The 27,743-nt window shown below is 40.6% G+C and overlaps 1 protein-coding gene across 8 annotated transcripts in view; it reads left to right on the top strand.

The window, feature by feature from the left end:
* Positions 1-27,743, top strand: part of FYN (FYN proto-oncogene, Src family tyrosine kinase) — a 139,029-nt gene that overhangs the window by 84,132 nt on the left and 27,154 nt on the right. For 5 of the 8 annotated variants that reach the window (XM_026119917.2, XM_026119916.2, XM_026119921.2 and 2 more), the window contains 6 exons: positions 1,111-1,245; positions 14,428-14,685; positions 15,226-15,322; positions 18,829-18,927; positions 20,158-20,261; positions 24,900-25,049. In XM_026119917.2, the coding sequence (XP_025975702.1) occupies positions 14,439-14,685; positions 15,226-15,322; positions 18,829-18,927; positions 20,158-20,261; positions 24,900-25,049 (697 nt within the window). In that variant the 5' untranslated portion in view covers positions 1,111-1,245; positions 14,428-14,438. Of the gene's footprint in view, positions 1-1,110; positions 1,246-13,265; positions 13,367-14,427; positions 14,686-15,225; positions 15,323-18,828; positions 18,928-20,157; positions 20,262-24,899; positions 25,050-27,743 lie in introns of those variants that run through there. The other 3 variants (XM_064508890.1, XM_026119919.2, XM_064508891.1) reach the window with 2 other exon arrangements.

Genomic DNA, 27,743 nt, shown 5'->3' with positions numbered 1-27,743 from the left:
AGACGCTAACTTGTTTTCCTCAACAAGGCAGTTAGTTCCTAAGTTCATCCTAAAAGGGTGAGGTTGGGAGTGAAAATATCTATAAGGTAGGGAGGACTCCTTCTGTCAGCCTAATTCTTTTAGGTCACCTTTTGTGGCTTTGGGATCCTGGGACATGAATGTAAGTAGCAGACAGCAGATAAAGTGAATTGCTGAAAAAAAGGAGGGGCATATACTCTCTCGTAGACAGGGCTGTAATAACCCCCTTCCAGCTCCTGAAGGCTGTTTCCTTGGCATCCCAGTATCAGGAGCTTTGCACAGTGAGTTTTTTGTGTGGAGCCAAGTGCTGGGAATTCAGAGACCACTGCCTTCAGATTCTTTAAAAGATGGACAGCTGACTGTCATCGGTACTTACATGGCACCTCAGCCCCAGAAGGCCATTTCCCCTAAAGGCCTCTTGTATGCCATGAGCAGGAAGGGTGTCAGGATTGCTACTACCCCAGGAGAGGAGTGGGTGTTTTTTAATGGGAATGCAGAACACTGTCAGATGCTGTGATCACTCATCTGACCACCCATATCATGCAGACAGTGGATCTTACGTGAGGGAACTCCTGGTTCATGCCTTATAATTGAGGCTGAATGGGCATGCATCGTTTTTAAATCAAGAATGGCTATATTTCTAACTTTGCAGAGAAGAGCAGTGCCTCACAGCCTGTGGTGTAAAGGGTTTCACTAGTTAATTGCCCATAACTGATCACTGCTGAAAAAGCAAAACAAAATTGCCCATTTCCAGTTTGGATTGGATTAGTTTTCACTTCCACTGAGTTTTCCACTTTTGCTAGATTAAAGCCCACTGTTATCAAGTTTGTTCTCTGTGTGGATACCTCTAGACTGTGAGCAAAACAACAAAATTTCCTTTAAGCTTTTTGTTTATAATAAAGCCTTCAGTTACTCGCTGTTTTCAGTTCTTTAATCTTTTTCCCCTGAACATTCTTCAGTTTTTTCAACACCTTATTTGAAAAATGGAACAGCAGAACTTGATGCATTATTCAAGTAGCAGATGAACAAGAGCCAAATACAGAGTTATTAAAACCTACCTGCTCATCCTTTACTTTTCATTTGTTTTTACAGCTGAGGCTTGCATTAGCCCTTTTGGCCACAGCCTTGCATTGGAAATTCATGTTGAGCTGATTGCCTGCCAGGACCCCCAGTCTCATTTTTAGTCTCTGCTTCAGAGGATAGAGTCCTCTCTCTCCCTCTCATCCTGTAAGTATGACCTGCATTCTGTATTTCTGTTAAGGTTATTTTACACTTGGCCATATTAAGACTGAAACTGTTTGGTTGCTCCCATTTTTCTACAGATCCTAGTTGCTCTGTGTCAGACTTGTGCTTTTGTTATTGCTTTTTTGCTGTCCCCACTCTTGTATCTATCTGCAATGACTGAACTTTAATCCGCGTCACTGATGAGGCTATTAAATAGCAAAGGAATGATCACCAATTCCTGTGGGAACTCAATAGGAACACATCCGTTTGCTAATAAGTAGTTCCCTATTTACAGTTACACTTTGTCTCCCATCATTGATCAGCTTTTTAACACATTTAGTATGGTCGTAAACTCAGATGTGACTTCAATACAAAATGTTTCTTGCCTGACCTCCTACAGTGCTCTCCATGTATGGAGACTTACTGTCAAGGTATGGAACACACTCCCTATGGACTTCAAAGTATTCAATTTCTTGATCAAGATGTTCTATAAACCAAGCCAAACGACGTAGTCTTGTAATACTATCAACAACACTGCCTTCATCAAGTGAACTTGTAATTTTAGCAAGAAGTAACATCAGATTAGTTTTACAGGATCTGTTTTCTTTGAAGCCAAGTTGATTGACTTTAATTACAGAGCTTTCTTTAAGTTTTTATTAAATGAATCTTGTGTTGGCTGTTCTGTCCTATGCAAAATACTGGAAACTCAACCAACTGGCCTATAATTACTGTTTACCCTTCTTAAATGCTGGCACAACATGAGCCTTCTTCATGTCCCTAGAACTTCCTCAGTGGCCCAGAACTGCTTTAGAAATCGCAGCAGTAGCCCAGAGGCTAGTTCTTTAAAAAATTCTGAGACAAGTTTACTTGTACCAACTGATTTGAAATACCTAGAGTATTGTATCTGACTCTTAATGTCCTCTGTAGGTACTACTAGAGTAGGAAGTTATTTCATCATCATCATAAATAGATCATCTGGCTCCTTACCTGCAGGCTAATCAGAAATATTTACTACATAATTTCCGCCTCTGCTGTGTTATTGTGAATGATTCTACCACTTCTGTTGTTTAGAATTCCTCTTTCTTAATCTGCCTAGAAGAATAAAAAAACATGCATCTTACTCTGCTTGCCTTACTTTTTTCTAGTGTCTTCTTGCTTCCTTTATATATCTTTAATCTAGGTTTTATATTCATTGTTATCTTGTCCTTTTTTCCCCTTCATGTGCTGGTTTTATATATAACGCTTGATATCTTTTTTCACTTCTCTAGTAAACCCAGCTGTTGGTTTTTTGGTTGCATGTTATTTTTAACTAGCCCAGTCTTCTTTTCTCAGTTGTAGGCATTTAGCAAACATCTTAAACCATTCTCAAATATCAGCAACTTTCTTTACTTTCTTTCTTCCATCTGATTTGACTCCCATTTGTTTTAGTTTCAGGAAATTGCCTCTCAGAAATCATGCATTCTGTTTTTAATTTATGGGTAGATGAAGTGTATGTTCATATATTGTGTAAATTTTTACTATAGTGGATTTTAATGCAATGTACAAATTTTATTTGTACATAAAGTGTCAGTCCTTTTCAGTCTAAACAACCAGTAACCTTCTGGGTTTGGTGATCATTTCCTCTCTACTAAGCCAAGACCTAGAGCAGGGGTTGTCTGGCTCCTCTGTTAAACTACATACAACTTGCAGGCAATTCAGGTGTAGCTACATCATATGGCTAGCAGTAAGCTGTACTTTTGCCAGCACGGCAGCTCCAGAGTGTTACTGTTCCCTGGCTGTGGGAGGAAGCAAGTCAACTGGTTCTGCTGTGTTTGAAATGGTAGGATGACCATGATACTTGTTGTATATAGGTGTTGAAGAAGCCAGTCATCCTGTCCTCTAATGTATTTCTAATGATCTGTAACAGATGCCAATACCTCATCTTGGGTGTATCTTGATTCATTACTATCCAAGTTGACTTACATCCTAAGTTGTCAGTCACTCAAACAGATGTCATTTGTGACATAGAGTGCCTGTCAATTCCCCTCTTCCAATTCTTAAATTGGTTATAACTATTTCTTTTAATATTCCAATAATATGCATCTACCTATTAGCTTTCAGGAATATTAACTTGAATTGCTGCTGTGCAGACATATGTTTTTTTCATTTTTCAGTTTACTTTTCAGATGCTCATAGTTAACATATAGGCAACTGAGAAGGGTCTTGTCTTCTTACAGCCTCTACTTTGTTTAATGTTGTGCTTGATATCATGTGTTTGTGCTAAATGTGCTTTTGGTTGCTTATTTAATCTGATTTGTTTAGCCAGCGTGGCTTATGGAGTGTGTAGTCTTTTTCTGTTGAGAGAGGACATCCTCTTTAAATACCCTCTCCCCATAGGCAGTAGACCATGGTCCACAAATCTGACACATGTACCCTGTGCTACTCACCTAGCTGTTAGCTTCTGCAGTCTTCAGTTTTTTGTCTTTTTGTGCCAGGAAGCAGGGAGGAACTCCAGACAGGATCTCCCGAGTTACCTACACTTGTGTAGTCTATGAGGTAAATCACAAAGCAGTCTCCTTCAGTGCCTGTCATCTCCAGATTATCCTCCAATTCTGCACTTCACTTTTGTGTCTTAAATCCAAAGAAAAAGCACAAACTTCTCTTGTCTGCCTCTTCCTCACACAGTGTTCTTTTCATTCTCCTGATGAGGATGGTTGGAGCTGTTCTCATGGGTGCTCTAGATCAGTGCTTTACAGCTGCTCATACTCAGAGGATCAGTCAAACTGGGGAAGGCATGCAGCAAGTGTGAGGGGGAGCACATGCACCATCTGCAAAATGTTGCCACAGAGTTTTGTGGATGTGCATTTGCTTGCTCATATGTGTACCGTGGGCTTGTGGACCACCTGATGATTTGTTGGTCCCAGTGCTCCCTGGATCACAGGTCAAGGAACATTATTGTAGATAATCTTGCATGCTAGGTTGAGCAAATGTTCACCTGGGCAAACATCCACCCTCTGTTCTGTGTGACTAACAGGATCTTCAGGTGTGGTTTTAGCATCTTTGCAGATATTCCTTCATTCACAGACCCGATTTAAAGTGCAGTTTCTTCTCTTAAGCATATGAACCTTGAGCAATAAAGAGAGAGTAAGAGAAATAAAAACATCATGCTTCCTCTGGCTTGAGGGGAGGGCCTATAAAAAAGTGTTTGCATCTGCTGTTTTTGTCACTCACAGAGTCATGGAAAACCTGGCTGGAAGAGGCTCATCCATCCTCCTGACCAAAGGCAGTATCACTCCTGGAAGATAGCTGTCTAGCCTTCACATTGCCTTATGCAATCTATTCTAGGTTTTTTTGCAGTCCTTACCACTAGAAAGGTTTTTTTTCCTGACATCTAACCAAATTATCCACGACTGCCATTTAATCCGTTACTTCAGTGTGACTTTCTGCTTAGGACATTAAGGATTACCTCCTAGAGCTACAATGAGCAGATTGTATTAGCTTTAAGCTGAAGAACCAGGTTCTGACCTGTAGCTGAGAGTCACTACACATGAACATCCCCTGCAGATCATTCCCTGAGCAGTGCATGTAACAAACTCAGGTTCATGATGAAATCAAGTTAACCCATCATTTTCTTTTATACTTGCCCTCAGACATGTGCAATGAGGTGTTTTGATCAAAGTATTCAGTTCCTACGTGGAAAGCTGGGGTAACCTTCTCTAACTCTAGAATCCATTTTTCATGGCCCTTAGCTGGCATCAAATCCCTTTTTAAGCCCCATGTTACTAGAAGGGAAGAGAGGTCTTTCCTCCTTCCTTCCTGATTTCTCCCACCATCATCGCTTTTCTAAACTCTGAGTCCCATTTCTTGAAGCACCTGTGATGTTCTCCCTGTATTTTTTGTTATTGGATCATTCTCCTCCTGCGTGTGACGTTCCGATTTGAGAGGTGTAACCACCTACCAGTCAGGGCAGGCTGCGGGATTAATCATCAAAAATGAAAACTCATCAGTGCTACAGCCCTGTATATTGATAAATATACTACTAGTGAGACCTATTTTCTGTGCAAATGTAGGCAGAGCTTTAACGACTTACCATTACTGATACAGTCCACCTTCAACACTGTGGTTGTTCACTGGCCTTTGTCACCATGTCACCCTGTCTTGTCTGGGGCGTCTCTCTGTAAGCATCTCTGCAGTTGTAGCTGAAGCCAGTTGCAGCTGTGGTGAGAAGACTGAAAAATTTCTTTGTGGACTGGTCACAGACAAATTTTTGCTCCTTTTTAGGAAGGAGAGTATTTTTTCCCAACATAACTTGGCAAATACTGAATTTAAGTAACACTTTTAAAATATTAGCAGTAATAGCGTAGATGAAATGAGATCCCCTTTTGGAGGACCTTTCTGGAGGGAACAGAGTCCTGAATAGTCTTAATCTTCTTATTTGAGACTCAGCTTGCTTCCATTTCCTTGCTGACACATACTCCGACTTCTTCAGTCATAAAGCAGAAATCAGACAAGGCAGAGAAGATGTTAGTTTTGCTTTTGCACAAGCAACGGGCAGGGGGGAGGGGGCCGCTGCGGGGAGGAAGCAATATATTTTGAGGGAAGATCTTTCTGTCTGCCTCATATATTCCAAAGAAGCAAACAGGCAAAACTTCTTTACCTCTCCCCTTCCCTGTTCCCTCTTCCTTCCCTGCCCTTCCCAATTCACATTTTGCATTCTCCTCTGTGCAGCTCTCATGCTGTGAATCAGATGAACACCCATTAATCCTGGGTAGATTCTAAAAATAAGAATTGAGAGAAAAAGTCAGAACAGTGCAAATCAACCTGCAATCATCTTTCTGTTCCCCTGTAGGGGGGAAAAGAAAGAGGAAATCAGTGGAGACACTGTTTCACTTCTTCTCTTTCCAAGATAGAATGACTGTGCCTATTTGCAGCAGTTGTTCTTTTGATACAGGTTTTCTAATTTATATACCTAAAAGCCACATTAAAAGTTAGGAGCATTAGCTCAAAATGCTTATGCAGACCATCCACCCACTTCTTTCTGCTAGTGAAAGCTAGCACAAGCAGCTTGATGAAGGAGGAATGTTGCTTGAAATCATACTGCTGAATTGACATTGTATTCTTATGTGTTACTCAGAACCAAGGGTAGACCCATCCTTTGGGAGTTTTTAATTGTATAGTAAACAGTGTGTTTACTTTGTATATTTACTGCCTTTAGCTCTTAATTTCAAAGCTTTCTTGAACTCCTTGTAAGGATAGAAAAAAAGAAAGAAATCCTAACTGAAGATATGAGTCTGACTTGCTCTTCAGTGTATGAATGTAAAACCTGCAGGCTTTCTTTATCAAATTAGGTATAAATAAATCTCTTTCTTTTAAATTGCAACTGAAGTTTAGCTGTTGGTGGAGAAAAAAATAAAATGAGAATTTCTCCACAAAACAGATCCTCCTGAACTTTGTTTTTATGGGGCATCTCCTTCTTAAAGTAATAAATACCATAGGATGATACAGGATGTAACTCAGGGATTGTTACTTTAAGAGATAACAGGGTGAGATTTTTTAAATTTCTTTGGGGGGCTGTTTTTTTCTTTCTTTTTCTTTTTTTTTACTGAAAGGAATATATCACAGAGAATGGAAAAGAATTCACTGTTTTTGAAAAAGATGAGGCAGTAACATTCACAGACTCATCTGGCAAGGAAAGAGCAGAAAACAGAAAGAGTGGCAGAGTGGTCTTTTGTTGGCGGTTTGGAGGGCTCGCCTCCTGTTCTTTCCTTAGTTGCATTGGGGAGCTTTTGATTACGCCTGCTCAAACAGCTGCATTGTGCTAATGTGTTTTCTTGTGGCCTTGCCAGGTGACCCCCTCACCCACTGGCTACGGGCCAGTTCCACCACCGCAACTGTCCCTTAAACAAGCACCGCGAGCGGGAGCACCTTCTGCACTGCCGCCCAGCTGAAACACTGCCTTTCTTGTTCCTCTCTAGCTTGTAACCTAGTTTTGTTTAGTGTCCATACTTCGAAGCAATGCAGGAGCCGGCGAGGTGCCCCGCTAATATCAACAGCGGGAAGATGGACCTGTTTCTCAGACATTCATCACTCCTCCTTCCTGGCGTTCGGTGGCCGCCTGTCCTGCCCCGTGGACAGCTGTGCTCGCAGCCGCTGACAGAAACCAACCATCTGGTTGTCGTTTGTCCTTCAAATCCTTCCTCATACGCCTCCCCTTTGCCAGCCGCCCTGGCCTCTGGGGCTGGCTGAAATTAAGCAGGCAAGAAGCAGCACAGATCTTCATCTTGCATGCCTGGCTTTTAGCTCAAGTCCCAAAGGGAAAAAAGAAGGAAGGCAAACACAGTGATACACTACGCAGAAATCTGTTGCAAGTTTAGCGTTGTCTGTAGTGTCATGAAATTGTTGCCAAGGCCTCAGCCTCAGTCACTCTGTAAATGTGAAAGAACAGCAGGACACAATGTGGCACTTCAAAGCTCAAAAGCAAAATCTGCTTTCCTGGTGGCAGTAGGAACTTTTCATTTTCCTGAATCATTTCTGGCCATTCTAACCATTGTAGAAGACTTCCAAAGCAACTTTAGGCCGATAAAAACCAGTAGTCGGAGCACTCCAGCACTGCAAAAGGCATTTGCCTTGAGCCAGAACTGTGTAGCAGTAGGAGTTCCTCTAACACTGCTCTTCTTACTGCTCCTCCCATGGATGTTCGTTGACACTGAGCATGGCCCGCTCATGTTGCCAGACTTGGCTGCTGCAGACAAACAAGCAATTAAAATGCTGAGATTTTTCTGCCCAGCCGACTAAAGCAGAATCTGGGGGTAGAGCTTTCTCCTCAAAAATCTCTTCAAAAATCAAATGAATGCAGCCCAAGCATTTTTCACTGCTGTTTTTCACATAAATATGCTGTTTGAATGCATTCATTGATCCAGATACATTCTTGACTCGAAGTTTTGCCTTGGCATTTCTGGCCTTTTGTTCAGGAATACCGTATTATGTATGTGAGATTTTCTGCATGTCCTTAATAGTCACAGGGTATCCAATGGTAATACTGTCTCTTCTCTGATTTATATTTGTTAATGCAGGATGACAGGTGCAGTGCACATGTAGATTTACAGGCATCCTACACAAATTCCCAGTCTTCATCCTCTTTTAAGGCTGAAACAAATCTATCACATTGCAGTACAATTCTTTTTTTTCTGGATTGGGCTGTTAGTTTCAGTGGTTTTGTTAGATATAAAAATATGTACATACATAAGGTAACCTGCAACCTAAAGCGTGAGAAATAATAAATAATACCCAACAGTTCTTATTATTTTAAAGCATTCATTGTATCTTTTTGACCTGTTTCATGATTCCTACAAGTTGTGGAATCACTGATCAAACTGCAATGAAGGCAGTCTTCTAAAAGGTCCCAGAGTTAATAGATATAAATAAACAATTGCTGTTAAACTGTTGCTATTTTATTCCACCTGTCTAATTCAGGTTGGCTTGAAACTGACACAAAGTGAATTCTAGAAATCCAAAATGCTGCTATCAGCATACCTGTAAATCAGAGAGAGAGGTCAGTAAGCGGAGACCATCAGAGCTATTGGCCTGCATATGACTAATTTTGAAAGCCTATTTGTTGCCCACCTTGGCATGCCTTCTTAATGGCTTGTGATAGTTGAAGGGAGGGAGCAAGACTTTTCTGAAAATTGGACTTTTTTTTTTAATGTGTCTCAGGTTTGTATGTCAAAATACTTCCTCCGTCGGTTTCTCCCCAGGGAGCTAATAATGGTGATTTAGAAAGTAATATGTTCCAACTTTGGGATAAATTTCTATGTTGATTATTCCCCATATGCAGCAGCAGGAGGCATTCCACAGAAAACTTAAAGTGTCTTTCTAAAAATTCTTATTATTCTTATTCTTGGAAATCTTTTTCTGTACTCCTTACATCTTCATGATAACCCAGAATGTAGCATTTCAAATATTAAATCCTACTGTAACTCATGAAATTGTGGCTTGATATCACAGACTGATACTTCTGTAGTGCTTTCAGCAAAACATAAAACACGAAGAAGATATCCCTTAGAGAGTATTATTTCACTGCCATGCTGGATGTATCCCTTGGTTTGATTAACAAGCATATTCACCACAGAGACAGAATTAAAGCCCAGGATTTTGTTCTTCTGATTCCCTTTTAACATAACTGTTTTTTAACTCAGCTTTCCTGTTGGTGGTGCTTTCATGTCAATTTGTAAGATTTGGTCAGAAGAAGACAGTTGACAGTTACCATTCATCCAGTCTTGCCCTTTCATCTCTTTCACTGAAAGAAGTTCTCCTAAAAATATGCAGAATTTCATTCCAAAGAAAACTGTAGAGAGGAAGAAGAATGCATCCCTGCTGGGTCTGAACTTGCTCCATGTCTCGTCTGCAGATTAAAGCGCTCTTCTATGGTGATGTCCATCACTAGGCAAGAGGTTGGAGAATAGATGCCATGGCATGGATAGGAAGACACAGGTAGATGTTTCCCTGCATCTCCTTGCGTGCCTTCCTCAAGCTTTGTAAGAGATCCACTTTCTTCTAGAGCACTCAAAAATCAGATTCTGGAGAAAGCTCTGTAAAGCTCTATGTAGAAACTTCTGATGCTCTCAAGGAACAAATTTATGCTGATTATCCTCCTGTCTATCTTTTCCTGATGGTTTCTAACTGCAGAAACAAAAGTAGGTCGTGGCTTATCAATACTTCTTGTTTTTCAAATATCACATATGCTTTTAAAATAAAAAGCCTGAAAAATAAACTTTATTAGTACTACTAGATTCCTCCTGGGCTTCTATTAGCTAACAGAAAACTTATTTAGTTTCTGTTAATGGAGTAGATGCCTGGTGTTTTGCTTTCAGTCTTAGCTTCAATTTTTGTACTGAGAACCAACCATCCTCTAGAAAAAGTGATGGAGGTGATTAATGTTAATAATAATAGCATTAATAATATCTTCGTAGGTGCTGTGGTTATATAAATTATTAATAATGAAATAGTTAATTTTGTATCTTTGTCCAATAATGTTTCCACCATGTAAGAGGAAACTACTGTTTTGGCTAGCCTGATGTTGGATTGCCTGCAATGTAATTGTTAGAGTCCAAGAAGTATAACAAGGGCAAGAGATGAGACAAATAACATAGTGGGTTTTTTCATTTGTCTCTAAAGAAGTCTTATAAACCATGTAAATGTTTTATATTTTCATGAAAACACGTTTTATATTGCCCGTAAAAACACATTTTTAAAATAAACAAATGCAACTTGTTTGCATTAGAAAAGTTAATTTTAATTAAGCTTCTTAAGTACTTTCTAACAATACCAGTGACAAATTATGATAATGCTGCATGACCCGTAACTCATACATCTGAGAAATAGTGCCTAGTGGAAACTTAGTAAAATCTTGTTCCTTTATCATAAGCTGTGCGTTGTGTGTGTTGGATGAACAACGTTGTGTGCTCGTCTCCAGAGAATTCAGTGTAAAAAAGTTCCGGATTTTGTTTAGTGATCTCAGAGCTGGCTGAGTAACTCCAGCCTTCCAAAACTGCAATCGCTGACATGCAGGGTGGTGAGACTTTAGGATATGGATATGGAAAATACCTTTAGGACTTTTAACTGCCCACTCCGTGATACTGAAGGAGATGATTAGTTTTTGAAATCCATTCATCGATATAAAGAGTGATGCTGAATGGAGGTTATATTTATTGTCTATGAAAACCCTAAGTTAGCTCAAATCGCTTCAAGCCTATACATGCATTCATGTATTCTCCCACATTTAGCAAAATCCCCAACTTTTCTAGCTAGTGTCTTTGAGCCAGGAATAGACAACTTGCAAGGACTTGGCTTGAAAAGATGCGTGCATGTAACACACTCTGCCACATTTCACAAGAGGCTACAATCAAGCAGTCTTTATCCTTGGATTGTCTAGACACTGTAACAAAGTGGAAAAGGGCAAAGTGAAAGACAAAAGCCCTCTTTGTCTGTCATTCACTGTGCATCAAACTCTCCTTCCCTCTACATCGCCTGTGCCAACAAAAAGATAATGGGAGCAAAGAGCAAACTAAAAATCAGAAGTTGGTAATTCAGTGGTTCTCCATTCATATCACCCCCCTACAAAAAGAAAACCCCCAAACCATTATTTTACTGACCCTACCAATACATATGTGTACCATCTCCTGGTTGATTCACTTTTTTTCAGAATTAATACTTTGAATGATTTTCTTTGGCAGGTGATCTGTAGTTCTAACTTCTTCCTCATCAATTTACTTGAATGTGTGAATGAAGTGTGTAGGGCTGGCTTGTCAGCACTTGTAACTAGATACCTGAAATCTTCCCAGACGCCGGTGGGGATTTTTTCCCCTACACAGCTGAAAGTTTGTGAATGAGCAGTAGGGCTACTTGAAAAATAATTCTCTCAAATATTTTTTTTTCGTGTCTGCAAAAGCAGCATCAGCAAGAAGAAAACCTCTTTCGTCATCCCCCACCCACAATTTCATGTTTCCTTTCTCTTCTCTTCTTTCTTTTCCTTCATTTGGTTTTATGCTTTTTCCAGTGAAAACACAGGGGAAAAACTAAGCAAAGAAACAGAGCTGCATAGGGGGAAGGAGGCGAGCGAGTTTTGCGGGGAGGTATGGTTTCAAGCCAACAAAATGGCTGCTGTGATTCTTCTTTAAATAATAAAGCCTGCATATCACTCAGCTGTTCAGAAGTGTATACATGTATGTTCCAGCACTTACAGCTATTAATCGTTCTTCTTTAATGGCCCAGTCATCTCTGTTCAAAGCGTCTGCACCTCTGTGCTTCTTTTTGCTCTCCTTCGCTCCCTGGTGTTGCCCATATAACTCCTGGCTCCAAAAGGAGCCTGGGAAGACTTGACCTTAAGCTAAATCACTAAAGAGAGGGTCTCTAGGGCCAGACGACTCTGCTTCTCAAAAAGAGGCAGCACAGACCTCTGCGTAACCAGTTTTTCACTGCTCATTTAAACTGGGCACCTCTGCACCCAGCGCGGTCCTTGTGGGGCTCTCCCAGAGCCACTGCTGGGCCGCTGCCAGGGCTGGGCGGCCTCGAGTGCCCTTGCGGGACCCCACGCCCGCAGCAGCAGCCCAGGGCAGCCCCCCGCCGCTGCAGCAGCCCCATTGGCAGCCACAGCTCTTTGCACTCTCCAGGCTGCTGGCCGCTGCAAACCACCCTTCCCTCAGCCCTTGCCGCACTTTGGTGTCTTCAGGGACACGAGCGCGTGCTGCCCATCCTGGCAAACGCGGGGTGGGGAGTTCCAGTTTCTGTTTCGTCCCTTCCCACTCGCGTTAAGAGATTTCCCAAGTTTTTGCGAGGGAGCTCTGTTGAGCGAATGTGTTGTCTGGAAGGAAATAAAGAAATGGAAAAAGGGCACCTCTGAGCTAAGAGGAGGAAATGGTAGAACGTGTGCTGACTGCAGACAGCACTGCTCGAGGCAGGGCGGCTCAGGAAAGCGTATTCAAGTGGTGTTCATTCTTCTGAACATGCTGGTAGAATAACTGGCAGTGTCTTCAAATTGTGGAAAATACCCTTGAACAGAAGGGGCTTTATAATTAGGCAGGCTAGATTTAAGAAGCAGGTATCTATATTACGAGCTGTCACAGACAAAGAGCTACTGCATAATTTTTCAGGCATTAGCAGCAGTGGAGTATGCTTTTTCAGAATCCCCTGAGTTTGTCAAAACCAATTTCCTGTGTTGATGCGGGGGTAAGGCATACAAAATAGCCGGCCTGGCAGCTACAGAAAAATGAGGATATTTGCAATAGGATGTGCTTTTTATTTACCCTAATTGGAGGATATTGGTGGAAATGTGAAAAGAAATATGAAAAAAATAGTTGCGTGCCTCGCTATACTTTTTTTTTCTGTTCTGTATCTCACTTTCTCCCCTCTTGTTCATGTATTCTGGACAAAGTATGTTAGGCTGAGATTAAGAAGGCTTGTCTCCATGTTTTTTCATTTTTTTTAAGATTTTTCTGTTGTCTCTGCTCTTTCTTGTAGCCCCGTGCCTGGAGTATATTGTTTCTGTTCCAGGTTACATATGAGATTGACTGTACTGGATCAGATTAAGGGTCCTTGCAGAGCAATATCCAATTCCCTGGATTCATCACGCCTGACTTGAGAAACTTAAGTATGTGTCTAGATTCAGCTAGAGTCCATGGAGAGAGTTTGGTAACACCAGCACACGAGTGCTAAGATATTAGAGCTCACCAATGAAAATAGATACTAGATAACAGCACGAACCTCTGAGGGCTTTTTTTTGAGATATAGTGAATCACCCTCTGTCTCGCTCTACCTATTGAGAATATAGGCTCTTACCTTTTACGCAGCTAAAATTAAAAGAGATTAATCCAGACAGTAGTAGTGGCCAATGAGGATGCTGAACAAGAGGTTATAAAAATTAGAAATCTTAGAGCTAACTTTTCCAGAGTGTACCCTCTCAGTTTCCTTTTATCAGGGAACCGAATTTTAAAGCTATCTACATTGAACATGTTAATTCCTCCATGTCTTTGTCTAGTTTCTTAACTCATTTATCCTTTTGGCTACCCCAACCTCCACTATCAACAGATTTTATTCTTCAGTTAGGTGTTGTGTAAAACAGCACTTCCTTTTGTTTTAAATGCTCTGATGAGTTGCCTCCTACTTTCCTGTATAGTGATAATTATCTGCTCTGCTCTATCTGCATCTCTGTCTGTCGCATAAGGCTCCAGCAAGGTATTACTTTTACATGAAATCAATGGCAGCTATTGTATAGTTGGCAATGGCAAAAGTGAGACCGTGAGTTAAGTGCCTTGCTGTGTGTTTTGGAGCCAGACTTGAATACTTGTAGTTGTGCTTTTTGGCTGTGATCTTCCACTGTGATTTGTGCTCTCCTGGCAAAGGGTGAGTGAGAGAGGTTTCCTCCTCTTACTGCCTCCATGCAAGAAATTTCTGGCAGGGCTGGTTAGACAGCTGCTACTACGGTGAGAGCAGGTAGGATCTCCTTCCCAGGCCCTGATAGGAAACCACTGTGGGGAAGAATTTTGTGTGAGCTTTCCCAGCATGTTGCTGTTTATCTTCAAAAGCAGAGATTTTTTTCAAAATACTTGGCTTTCGAGCAGTGAGCTTAATTTGATCCTCATCATATGTGGCTTAGAGAGAGATCTGGTGAGCGTGAATGAATGAACACCTGTCCTTCCCTTGCTCTCCTAGGATTTTAGATAATGGGCTGTGTGCAATGTAAGGATAAAGAAGCAACAAAACTGACTGACGAGAGGGATGGCAGTTTAACTCAAAGTTCAGGCTACCGCTATGGGACAGATCCCACTCCACAGCATTATCCTAGCTTTGGCGTGACTTCAATTCCAAACTACAACAACTTCCATGCCACAGGAGGCCAAGGATTGACAGTGTTTGGTGGAGTCAATTCCTCCTCTCATACAGGGACGCTGCGAACAAGAGGAGGAACAGGTGAGCTTCAAAGTCTTATTTCAGTGCACTTAGTCACATTACATCAGGGACTGTTTGAGGGGACACAGCCGTCTCAGCATGTTGTTTAAAATAGTGCTAACCTACAGATGCTAGTTCACTTCAGGGACATGCCCAGTTTGGCTGCCTGCCTGCCTCGTCCCTCAACCAGGGAATGAAAGAGGCATGTGGTTGAAGCAGGGAACCATCTAGAGTAGTTAACAGGAAACACTTGGCATGGATATGTCTAAACTCCCCCTTCTCTGAGTGTTAGACCACCTTTACCCACATGGGATCCTTCTTTTCTGTGTGGGTACCAAACCAAAAGGACTGATGACTGCAGAAACTGAAGGAGGCAGCGTGCCCGCTGTCTGCCAAAAAGCACAGTGAGTAGAAGGGTTGTCCAAAAAGTGAGAGCCTTCAGTTCAGTTTGCTCCTTAGCCACTGGGGTGGCTTAAGTTTAGCTTAGCCACCTGATCTCTTGACATTCCTTTCACTTCTGTTTTCTGTGATGGAGTATAACTCGTGTTTGTTCTTCTTTAGGTGTAACTCTTTTTGTGGCGCTTTATGACTATGAAGCAAGAACAGAAGATGACTTAAGTTTTCACAAGGGAGAAAAATTTCAAATACTTAACAGCTCGTAAGTTTTAAGCTTGGAAATATGCTTTTTAGTATTTTTAAACTTAAAGTGTTGATTGTTGTTTATATTATTTGTAAAATAGGATGTGGGCTATTCAGGATACGTAGGGGTTTTAGTCTTGTATGCTCACTTGTCTTTGTCTTTTGAGTGTTTTATTATTAAAAAAATCAGCCAAAATGCAGGTTTACCTCAAAAATACCTAAGTGTTAGATTGTGTGGTTCACTGCTTACATTTCAGAGTAAACTCACATTTGGAACTGAGAGTACAAGCTCCGTACTTTACCAGTAGTAACAGAAGTTCTGCAAGGCCTATACTAACACTCTTTGCAATCTGCTGCAACTGTCTCTGCACAGGAGTGAGCTAAGAAAATCTCATTCACAGGAAGAAATGTGATCCAGACTTGCATGTCAACATGGGTTTAAAAGCATTAACGTGTTTTTCTTTTAAAGAAAGGTGATACAGTCTGAACTTGCTAGGAAGTTCTGTTAAGTATAAATGCCCGATTGTACGGTTGCATTTTTTATGAAAACTGTATTTTCATCCTGGAAATCATTGAGTTAAAATTAATTTTATCAACTGCCCGTAGAAAAAGTCACTTAGCAATTTAAAAATAGCATCTAAATATTACTGTGCTACTGACCTAAATCAGAACATCTTGTGATTCCTGGCTAAGAACATAAAGTTGAAGGCTCTGTCATATGTTCAGTATAGAAGTAAAAATGGGTTAACAACCAAGTATATAGCTTTCTAGAGGCTTCGTGATATTTCTCCAGTCTTTTTTTTTTCCTACTATTTGACAATGAGGCAAATTCATCCCTGGTGCAACTCCTGTTAATTTTAATAGAAGAACTCCAGAGTTGGAGTTGGCTCCGTGTGCATTAATGTAAAAAGAAGCCAGGTAATTCTATGGAATATTTCATGAAGTCATGAAGCTGAAGAGCTTTGATGTAGATGAAAGCACAAAAACTTCAGTTAAGACTTGTAAAGAGAGCAGCAGGTTAAAAACCTCTCTACTTCTAAATTAGCACTTGGGGAAAAAAAAGAGGTTTTTTAAGCTATTATCCATTTTTTTAATGTTGCCTACCACTTTCCTAACCTTGCACAAACTCTGCCATCAGTTGAAACAAGTACAAATTCCACCCATTGCAAATTCCTTACCTGTTCCAATTGGTGAAGTCCAGGGGTGCTCACAAGGACTTGCGGAGCAGTGGTATTTGGAGTCAGTGGAACAGAGAGATTCCCCCCATTTGTGGCTGGTTACAGTACATGCATTTTGGTGCAGGTGGTTACTGCCAGGAGGAAGGCTTTCTGAGGAAAAAAAATCAAGCAGCCACTGATTTTCCTGTAGGATTATAGAAGCTCAGCTCCCATCATGGTCATCTCTGTCCATTTCAAAACGCTAGACCTAACCACACTCCTGGAGTATTGACAGCTAGGCTGGGATTGCACAAAAGCAGCTTTTCTGTGAGAATGCTTTATCTTTTCCCCTGTATCAGAAAGGACACAAAGGTACCCTTTTTAATAGTCCATGCTGCTTGTGATGAAGAAGCATACAGGTGCATAAAAACAGTTTGCCTGGAATTTACTGAGGGTAAATTCTTTTTCGACTCCCGAGAAAGGAAATTCAATTTTCTGCTTTGGATAAAACGTTCAGATTGGCAGTACTTGAAATGGCTTACAGAGGGTATCCCTGTGATTTGAAGTCAGGAAAGATACCAAGTGGAGTCTGGGGAAAAGAGGTACCTGCAGGTGGTGACTCAGAGCAGAGTCTCACTCAGGTGGTCTAAAACAACCACCATCCCCATCATCCTCATCACCACCACCGCTCTGGCATGTCTGGCTAGCTCCATTGACTAGCCTCCTCCTAACCTAGGCTTGCCAGTTGAGTGACTATAATTAAATGTTGTGAAAAAAATCTGTGTTCCCCTTCGTTTCTGGCAGAGAGATTTAAGCTTCTCTGTCAAAGCAGAGGGGGTTTGCTCATGATGTTGCTATGAGCTACAGCACATTTTTTTCCCTCCCTAGATACGATAAAATATCTCCATCTAGTGGAGTGTCTGTGCTGTAGGAGGGTAGATGTGGGAACTAGTGATAATGGCACAGTTCTAGCAGCTGATAATAATATCCATAAAGGAAGCAAAATATTTATCAACAATAGTGTGGCATAATCTCTCAGAAACATCCTACAGCTACATACAGGGGAAATGTTAGCCCTTCAGCTGGCTAACGTTAGGGTCATAAACCCTAAAGCACCCTAAACCCCTATGTCCCATTTCTCTTGAGATGCTAAATACACACAATGTGTATTAAGATAGTGTTGGCTCCTAGCATCTAGGAAACCTAGTTGTTCTCCACCTTTTGAGCTGTAGAATTGAAAACAACTCTTTTTTGACTAACTGCAGCTGTTTTCTAGTTGTTTTCCAGAGAGTTCATATTCTTTCAAACTCCTAACAAAAGTGGAGTTAGAAATTTTAATAAGAGCTCACCTTCACACAAGCTTTTCTGCCTGTTTAAAATGGCTTAGACAATGTGTTTGCAATAAGTCCTTGCTTACTGAAGATGCTGAACTTTCTGGCCACATTTGATAACACTCGTCCATTTAGTAAACAAATCTCTGTTTTACAGAGAGGGAAACTGAGTTTCTAGGCAGTCCATATAGAAAAGAGAACCTTGTTAGTGAAGGTAGGAGTGCAATGTCAATGAATATGGTTCTGAAAACTAAGTACAAACTACTAAATCCCAAATCACTGCATCCTGTAAAAAGCTGAGCAATAAACTTATTTTAAAGCTGTGTATTCTACAGCGATGTGCATTGGCTGAAGAGTAATACCATGTTGCACTTGCACACACGTGCATATGACAGAAATTGATGCTGAGCCTGTGGAACACTGGAGTAAGATGGTCCTGCATGGACTTCTTTATATCTAAATGTGGTAGAAGAATGTTTTTCATGATTATTTGAAAATGTATTTAAGTCATCTACTTAAGACATCTCCTGTAGGTGGCCAGGAGAGGGAACCTGGACAGTGAAGTGTGACCCTTAAAGGCTATCTAAAACTACTGACTACTTGGTGTCTTTGGGTTTCAGATGGAGTATCCACATAGAAGTTTGAATGCCATGTTAAAATTAGCGGTGGATGTGAAAGTGTTGTTTTTTATACTTTTTTAAAAGGCTCTCTTCAAGGGCCTATATTAGAATAATTGCTGTGGGGACAATTTTCAATATTCTAGTCCAAATTCAGCCTTAACCAAGTTTGATTTCAGTGGAAGTTATGCCTGTTTATGCCATTATGCTGCATTTGGAAGGCTACGTTACTAATCACTGCTGAACTAATAACAGATGCAAAGAAATACGTGTGTTATTTTGGTTTAGATGCAAACAGTTCTCTCAAAAGTATGCATAGGATAAAGAGATGAGTTGCTGTGAATTCTTACAACACACAGCAGCAGTCAGATCATTGCCTTCACAGTTCTCCTTCACTTTTCCTCACCTCTGTTTCTGCAGGGAAGGAGACTGGTGGGAGGCCCGGTCCTTGACAACAGGTGAAACTGGTTATATTCCCAGCAATTATGTGGCTCCAGTTGATTCCATCCAAGCAGAGGAGTATGTTTTCTTTTCATTGTAAAGACTCATTAGTGCTGTTCTTGAAGGAGATTTGAGAAGTTTGTTTTGATTGATTGCAGTGATTTTTCAAATGACTTACATCATTTTTATTTCAATTCTCAACTGCACTGATAAATAGCTAGGTAATTAGTAACAGAAGCACAAGCTCAGCACTTTTTCAATGTCAAAACAAAGGAAGAAAACCTAAAAGAACACAGGTCTGCTTACTTTATTTGGGTGTCAGCTAATTTCTAGCTTTAAGCAAACGTGGCCTTGCTTTTCTTTAACCAAATTGTAAAAATATTTGGAGTCAATCAGTGTGCAAACTGTCCATTAAGCAGGGCACCTTGTAACAAAAATTATCACAGGATAGGATGCCTACAAAGTGTATGGCAAGCAGTATGATAAGGGCATATGTACACAAAACAGTGGAGCACTGTGACTGTGTGTGTATCCGTATTATTTCCAGTATCAGAGTTACATTGGGGTAGCTAAGATGTCTGAGCGGGTACTGTATAGCAGTGCTGCAAAGCATGACTGGTGGAGATCTGTGTGTTATCTGAATAAGCTCTATAGAATGCCATGGATTCTACTCTGGAGCTACTGTAGTCTGTACTTCAGGCTACATTTGCTATAGTTCATTGACATTATTCTAATAACTAGGATATAAGGATTCCAGCTGCCATCTGAAGTGACTCTGACTTGGTTGATTGTGAAACCAAAAAAAGAAAAAACACTAAAAACAAAAACCCTAATTAGTTGTTGCAGGAAGGAAAAAGGTACTGAAAAGCCTTACAGAACCACAAAAATGTTGGATACTAATAAATCACTATGTAAATCAAATATGTAGTTTAGAACAGTATCTTTAAAATACTGCTCTTCAGCAGCAAAGCATTTTTCTCCCTTCTTCCTTGTCTCTTCCTTTTCTCCCAAGTCTTGCCTACTGTTTGCTAAAAGTTGGCCTTTGTGGTAAGACATCAAACAAGCATTCCCGGCATCTACTGATTACAGGCTAAACACAAGTGCTAGTGTGCAACATATATAGCATCTACTCCACAGATCTGTCATATTACTTTCCCACCACAATCACATGGCCACAGTAAGAGGATGGTGGTTGAATATACTTGAGTAACCGTATTTTGCACAAATAATCTACCATGTCTGAGCTGTGCAACACTACCAAATAATCCTATATAGCATTTTCTTACTATTTCTGATGTTTTCCCCAAGGTGGTACTTTGGCAAACTTGGCCGAAAAGATGCTGAGAGGCAGCTGTTGTCATTTGGAAACCCAAGAGGTACCTTCCTTATCCGGGAAAGTGAAACTACCAAAGGTATGCTGGCCAAAGCTATTCTGACTACTAATTAGTAGGTATAAGAGAAAAATTGTGGTAAGTTTGTAAAATACTGTGTTCAGGGATACCAAGGTAGCGATAAGTGTCATCTTGCATATACATGTGCCAAGGAATTAGATGTCTGGACATCCCAGGTTTCAGAGTGTTTGAAGCAGAAAACAACCCAAGTGCAACCCCTGCCGCACACAGCCCATGGTGTCTGCAGTACAAGTTAGGCACAGGCAGGGTGCTCTGCTCTGCTGTCATGCTCAGAGCACTGTACTGTCTGAACGCTTGTGCTGAAATACCACTATTGCGATGGAGTTGAAGGAGTCTGGCCCTTCAGAGCAGCACCTGTGGGCTTCTGGTGTCCATATTAGGGTCCAGACAGGGCCAGCTGGCTTACCGTGAACACATACTGAGAATCTGCAGTTTAGTTTGGTGAAAATTGCTGTTTGCTTCAGAACAAGCGGAATGTCTGGCTCTTCTTGACTGTAAAATGTAAGATAGACTTGCAGGGAGAGAGGTGCTGTTTATTATTTTGGGAAGAAGGGTAGGAGAGTTTTTCAGTCTTTCCTCTTTAGGAAGGATCCTTGGAAAAAATTAGCCGTTTTATATTCATAAATTAACAATGAGAAAACTTGAAATATTTCCAATGAATATACTCTGGAAAAATTTAATTGTATACATTCTGTTGAAATGAAGTGGAAGGATGTATTCTCCTCCTCTCTAAAAATATTTCAGGAGCTCCACCTTTCTTGCTTTTTCATTTTATTAATGAGACCTATCAATTTCCTCAAAGCTTCATCTTTACAAAACATCTCTCTAATTCATGTGACCATTGGAAAGAAAACATGCAACTAAATGGAAACAAATCTGACCATTTCTCAATTGACCAACAATGTGAAACCATAGCTGGGGGAAGCATAAGTCACTAGAATTCATTCCATGGAAATTCTGAAGTCTAATGATGGTCCATGTAATTAAAGCACTGACTTTTCAGTGCTTTGATCAGAGCACACTGTCAGCTAGAGTTGGCATCCAAAGTGGTTGGAGCCCTGGCTGGTAAAAGGACTTAAGGAATAGAAACATCATTTCCCACTTCTGTCCATCTACCTATCTTCAGATGCGGTATTCTATCATCTGAAATTGTATGTTTTAGAATTTTTGACTCCTGCAGTCACCAAAATCTTCCTTCATTGTACTTAATTTTGAAGATTGGTTATCATGCAAAATCAGAACTGACATGCTGCTGTTTCAGATGGTTAATTTCCCATCCTGTCACCCAGCAGCTTCTCCATACCCTAGCTATGGGCAAAGCATTTCTCACCAGGATCAAGACATGCTCTAACTTGCTCTCTCTTTTGCAAATAGCCTCCACCTGTTCAGTTTGTCTAACTGTTGTTGTTATGCATGTGAGGAGCAGGACTTCATTCCACTCTATGCAGAGTTTGAAAAGTCACTAACACGTGCATGCTTAAAAACACCCACCACACTATTTCTCTAAACCATGCTATCGTTTGAGTCTATTTTGATCTTTTTGTACAGTGGTAGGAGAGATGTTTTGCAGGACTGTTTACTTAGCTAAGTCAGTTTTTTTCTAGGGCTTCTTTGGAGAAACAAAAAGCATTGGGGAAATGGAGTAATCCATCATGGATGTGCTTATAACAGCAAGCTTAATTTCTCTGCTCTTGAACCTAAGGCTTTCTACATCTTCAGGCTAAGTTGGCACCAAAGCCACTGGAAAGAAAAATGCATGCTTTTTGTTCAAAATGCCCATTTCCTTTCTCATCTTTGTGGTGTCTCTGGAAATACATTGTTAGAGGAAAATAGAGAAACCTTGCTGTTCAGGAGAGAGAAAACAGTCAACTGAGAGAACTGAATGGTGCGTTCTTCTGTAAGTCTCAAAATGCTTTACTCCAGGTAGTCGTCTTGGGCTTGAGGCAGAAATTGCTTTGTGACCTAGAATTGTCCCCCTTGCTTTAAATAATAACACTAGTAAAATTAATCATGTTTATGTTAAATATATCAAAGTGGATGACTTCCGCCTGAGTTTAACCTCCCATGGTCATGCTTGCCTTCTCACCATACTTCCAAAATAAATCAGTCAGATCTGGCTTTTCATTTTTGCAAAGCCTGACTACCCAGGTACTTCATCAGCTCTTGTCTGTATAATCCTTCACCTGGTTTTAATCTGCACCTTTCAATGCTGTTTGTTTTTAGGTTTGTTTTTTTAAAAATTCATTAATGTGATGTACTGCTGTGTGGTATTTCTATCCAGATTTATATTATGTGTATCCCTTATATTTGAATGTATTAGCAGATAATAATGAATAGTCTAAATAACAAACAGTCTAAATAATGAATAATGGAATGAATCTTGGTTCTTGTTTTTGTCCAGATTTGAACTAAATCTCCAGTCCTGCAACTTGATCTGAGGTCAGTGGGGGTCTACAGGAGGCCACCCACACAGATCTGATTGCAGAACTGTAGCCAAAGATTGTTTACATTTTCCTAAAGAATCTAAAATACTAATCAGATAGGCAGGGAATGTGACTAAAGAAAATACAGCTGCTCTTAGTGGATCAAAACTCACAAATGCAGAGTTGGAGAACTCTGCCTGGAAGACTTTGGAAGCAGGACGACAGTGTACAGCCATCAGTGTTGGTACAAAGCATGTACAAGATTTGCCTGCAAATCCCAAAAAGCTTCTAGCTTAGAGAGATGTATTTGCACAGTGGGAGACTCTCCTCAGAAAAATAACCTGAATAATTTTTTTCTACACTTAAAAATAAAAAGCCTTTCACTTCTTTTGGGTTATCTTTCGTTCACATAAAATAGAATTATGTGTGTAAGTGCTGGCTCTTTTCCTCCTATTTAGAGGATAGATAACAAGGAATTTGAGAACTCCTTGGAGTTTAGGGGTGGAGGAGTTTTTGCTGCAGCTCCACTCAGTGGCAACCTGTTTACCAGTGTGATCTGTTGCAGTTGAATATGGTTGGGGAAATTTTAGAATTCCATAAAACTCTTGCTGGGGAGAATCCAGGGATGACATTCTGTATCAAGAATTTCAGCTGTGTAACTGTGGAGGTAGTTTAAACCATTTTATTTAGATGGAGGTACTTCTGGAAGATGTAAATGTCAGACATGTCGAAAAGTACAGGCAGTTTGGATAAGCAGCTGCCAGGGCTGTTTGCCATCAAGACCTGTAGGAAATTATCCTACCTTTTAGGCAATCCAAAATTATCTGATGTCTTCCTTTTCTGTTCTTAGCTGAAATGTTTGCCAGTGAAAGCAGTCCAGTCTCCAGAAGGGGGGCCTTCCTGAGACCTCTACAGTTGCTTCCAGTATTTTCTTTTAATGTCTGCATTACCTTTGAGTAAACAAGATATCCTTCTGAGCTGTGAGCAAAGATATCTTCCCTGCTGCCTTTGAAACGACCAAGCTTTCGCTCAGAAAACTGCGTTACTCTATAAAATGCAGTTTCACCTTAGAAAATGTAGAGAACCAACATGTGGGTGTCACTGTATGTGGAATAGGATTCTGCTTCAAATTAAGACACCCAAATGCTTCAAATTAAGACACCCGAAAGCGCAGGTTCCAGTGGAAGTGTGCAAGCTCCCTGTACAGTCAGTGGAGAGCTGGGCTTCACTTCAGTTGCCCACAGTTGAAGACACCTAGTGTTCAAACCTGAATTGCACCGTCAATGTGTACAGTACCATTATAGTCAGTGGAATCAAGGTTGGGATTAAGTTGCTTTAACAGCACCAGAAACTTATGTTTGGGCATCTGCACCAAGCACGTAGCACACCTACCGCTACACCTAAAACCTAAATCCAGCCCCTAAACTGAGTTTCCATTGCCTAGGCATGAGCATTTAGAGCCATTTGAAATGCCTGAAGGGACCCAAGGCATCCACATGGATTGGACAAATTCAACACCTGTGGGAAAACTGCTGCTTTGTGAAGAGGCCAGGCAGGATGTCTCACATGATGTCTCGTTTGGCATCTCAGATGGCATTTAGGCGCTGTGTTTGGGCATCTGAATCCCACCAGTAATGTCTGAAGTTCCTCCATGGATTTGGAAAGGGAGACGTGCAGTTCTTGCAAATCATCTGATGCATGGTGTCAGTGTAGTAGGGCTTTCTCCTCCAAAGATTGTGACATACAAAGTTGGTTAATTTGGTTGTTTAATGCTTGTAAAGCAGCTTGGAATCCACCTGGCTAACAACACTACATAGATATGAAGTCATTATCTCCACCAGCTCCCATGAAAATCTTGACATTTACCATCCACTGGCATTTACCTAAAGTACAGTATTTGCAGTGTAACCTGACACTTAGAGTGGGAAAAGTAAATTTAATGACCTGAAATGGTAAATGTTAAGATGTGAGTTTTCATCTACCCAAAAGTCCTGATTTCTTTCTAGAAAAGTATGGAAGAGGTATGGCACGAACACACTGAGATTTCTGTGACGCTTGCTTTAATTATGTTGGATTCACTTGTTCTTTCTCAGGGTAGAATAGGCATTTTTTAAAGCAATTTCTCTTTTATTTTATAATAAAAGACTGGCAAACCAAAATCTTTAGCTATCTAAAAGGTGCTTATGATTTTTTATTCCCCTTTTTCTTGGAACAGGTGCCTATTCCCTGTCTATTCGTGACTGGGATGATATGAAAGGAGATCATGTCAAACATTACAAAATTCGTAAACTTGACAATGGTGGCTATTATATCACAACGCGGGCACAGTTTGAAACTCTTCAGCAGCTGGTTCAGCATTATTCAGGTAACTTTTCAGAAAAATACCTGGCACTCTTGAGTGCTTTAAGACAAAAGTGTTTGATTCTGTGCTCTCTTATGTATAAGATGTGCTGAAGAGTCATTTGAGCTATGTCTCTTGCTTGTTGTAATGCATTATCACTTTCCCATTATAGTTAAAAATGGCTTTAAGTGCAATTCATAGTGCACAGCAGCAGAGTTTTTTAAAGGTAGCAGTCTACTCAGGTAAAAGTTTTGCCTGCTCTGCCTTTTCTAAGAAAGCGGAATTACTGAATTTGACTTGCACATCTCAAAGCATGAGTTCCCTGTGCATAAGCGAGTGCTAATATGTACCCTTTTGCAGCATAATATTGCTAATAAAGCATTTACAGAATTACATTGTGGCATTCAGTCACTTAAGGCAACAGCAAAAATGTTTCCATATATTACTTGATTCAAATTTTCCTATTGAATTTGTGTTCAATGTGCAGAGTATTAACATTTAAATTATCAGCAATCTCATTTTAAAAATAAATATGACAAAGTGGGTATTTCTTTATGTATATTGTTTGTCTCCCACTCACACCCACCTCTGTTTTTTTTTAATTCCTGTGATTAAAAAGTGGTGCACACAATTCAACCAAAAGTGCATACTGCTGTCATTGGGAATAGGTGTACAATAACCTAGGACTTAAAAGCCCCCAAAATCTCTGCACAGGTTCACTGGTTCTTACACAGAAGACTGCCATACTTCTCAACAGTTCATTTTTAAAACAGAAGTATGGATTCTTAAATTATTATTCTTTATTATTTTGTCTTTACTTTAGCTTTTCATCATATTAACAGGTGACCCCAAATGCTCGCTGCTCAAAAACTTTTCATAAATTTTGCTTGGGAAATCAACTTCTTTTGGGGGCTTTTTTCTGTATCCTTTGTATTCTGTCTGTTGTATTCTTATGCTGCTCATACTAGACATCTGGCTGTCTTCTCCACCCAATTTCTGATGGTTGTATGCTGCCTGGGATAATTTCTAGTTGTTTCTGGTGACTCTACATTAAACTAAGCTAAATGATGTATAAAAACTCACATCTGAAGATGTTAATTTTCATCTCCACTATACCAACTTTTTTGGTATATATCAGCTTTCAGTATATATCAATCTGTGGTCAAATTATTTTGGGTCATGTATTTTCCGTGCACAGATGCAGAGACAAATCAGGTCTGGAAACAGTCAGTTCTGTGCAACACAGGGGCATGATTAGCAGGATCCAGGTAGCGGTTAGCTCGGGAGAGCATGGTACAGACCAGCTCCAGAGGTTTCACCTGCAGCCTCCCAGGCCCAGGTAAACATAGTAGCCCTCATTCCAGCCCTAGCTGACTCCAAGCATAAACAGTGCCTCTAACTCCCCTGCACAGGGTTCTGGATTTTGGGAGCTATATCAGCTCTTTCACAGCACCTTGTGGGTGCCTAGATTTACTTTGGGGAGTGCAGCTCAGAGATGCCCAAATGACTCTGCAGAGATCAGCGTGGTTCCTTGCTGTCCACCACAGAGACTGTAAGTCAGTGCTTTCACAGCAGGACAGGTATGCTCTGCAGCCCACCTTTCAGGCCTCATCCCCTAACTGTCCAGGCTCAAGGACCCCTCCTGTCCAGGCAGCTGGATACCAGGGTATCCAGGCAGACAGTATACGATCTGGTCTCATGTAAGCAGTCCTGAGTCAGGACTCAGAAGTACAAAGTGTATCTAGACACAGCCCAGGTATCCCTGCACTGCACTCCTGTTGCATTGCGGAGTACCCTTATTATCCAGACTTTCATGGATGAGATTTCCAGACCAAAAGTACTGAGATTCCCCAGGGTGTGCTGACATCAGACTGAAGTCCAGCAGCAGTATATTTGAAGTTACTGCACTATTCACCCATTCCCTAGCAGTAGAAGGCCTTTCAAGAAAAAGCATTGCTGTTGCATGTGCAGTCTGGTCTTATTGGAGCACCAGCATGCCAAGTTTCTGTTTCAGTTAAAGGAAACAAGATCTTAAAAACTCCTAGTTCCTTTCTGCAACTATCCAAACACACAAGGAGGCTTTCCAGGTATTGCCTGTATTTTGAGTCCCTATCCTACTGTTCCCATTGGAAGTATCTTGAAATCAGACATGCTAACTAGTCAGTTCATCTTCCCAGCTTTGTGGTCTTTGTTGTCTTGCTACAGGAAACACAACAAGGTCCATGTCAAGGTATCTATACGACTTTCCCACCATCCCATGATATTTGTGCTGAGGAGGTAGAGCTTGGTGTTGCAAGAACTTTGATGCTTTCCTACCTTGTGATGCTGAAACAAACTTTTCAGCTGCCCAGAAGGAAATCTTACACAGGAGAATGAAAATTATATTTGAGTCTCAAATACAATAGCAGTTCTCCTCTTTGTCCTGCTCTGCTGCACCTGTTTTAAAGTACAAATTGCTCTGCAAGCTTTATGATCCAGTCTGCCTTGTGCACCACAGTATACTCTACAGCAATAGACATATAGCACTGGTTTTACTCCTGATAGAATATCTTCTGACTTCTGTCACAGTTCAGTCTTCTGTGAAGATTTAGAAGGGATAAGTATAGTGAATCTGCCCTAATGGTGCATGACTGGCTGAATACACTAACAAAGATTTGCTCTGTAAAGAACATGAGAAAAAGTCTTTCACAGAATACCTAGAAAAAATTGTACAAAAAA

This window comes from Dromaius novaehollandiae, chromosome 3 (genome assembly GCF_036370855.1).
Source record: "Dromaius novaehollandiae isolate bDroNov1 chromosome 3, bDroNov1.hap1, whole genome shotgun sequence".
NCBI classification, from domain to species: Eukaryota; Metazoa; Chordata; class Aves; order Casuariiformes; family Dromaiidae; genus Dromaius; species Dromaius novaehollandiae.
This window is presented reverse-complemented; position numbering and strand designations above follow the sequence as displayed.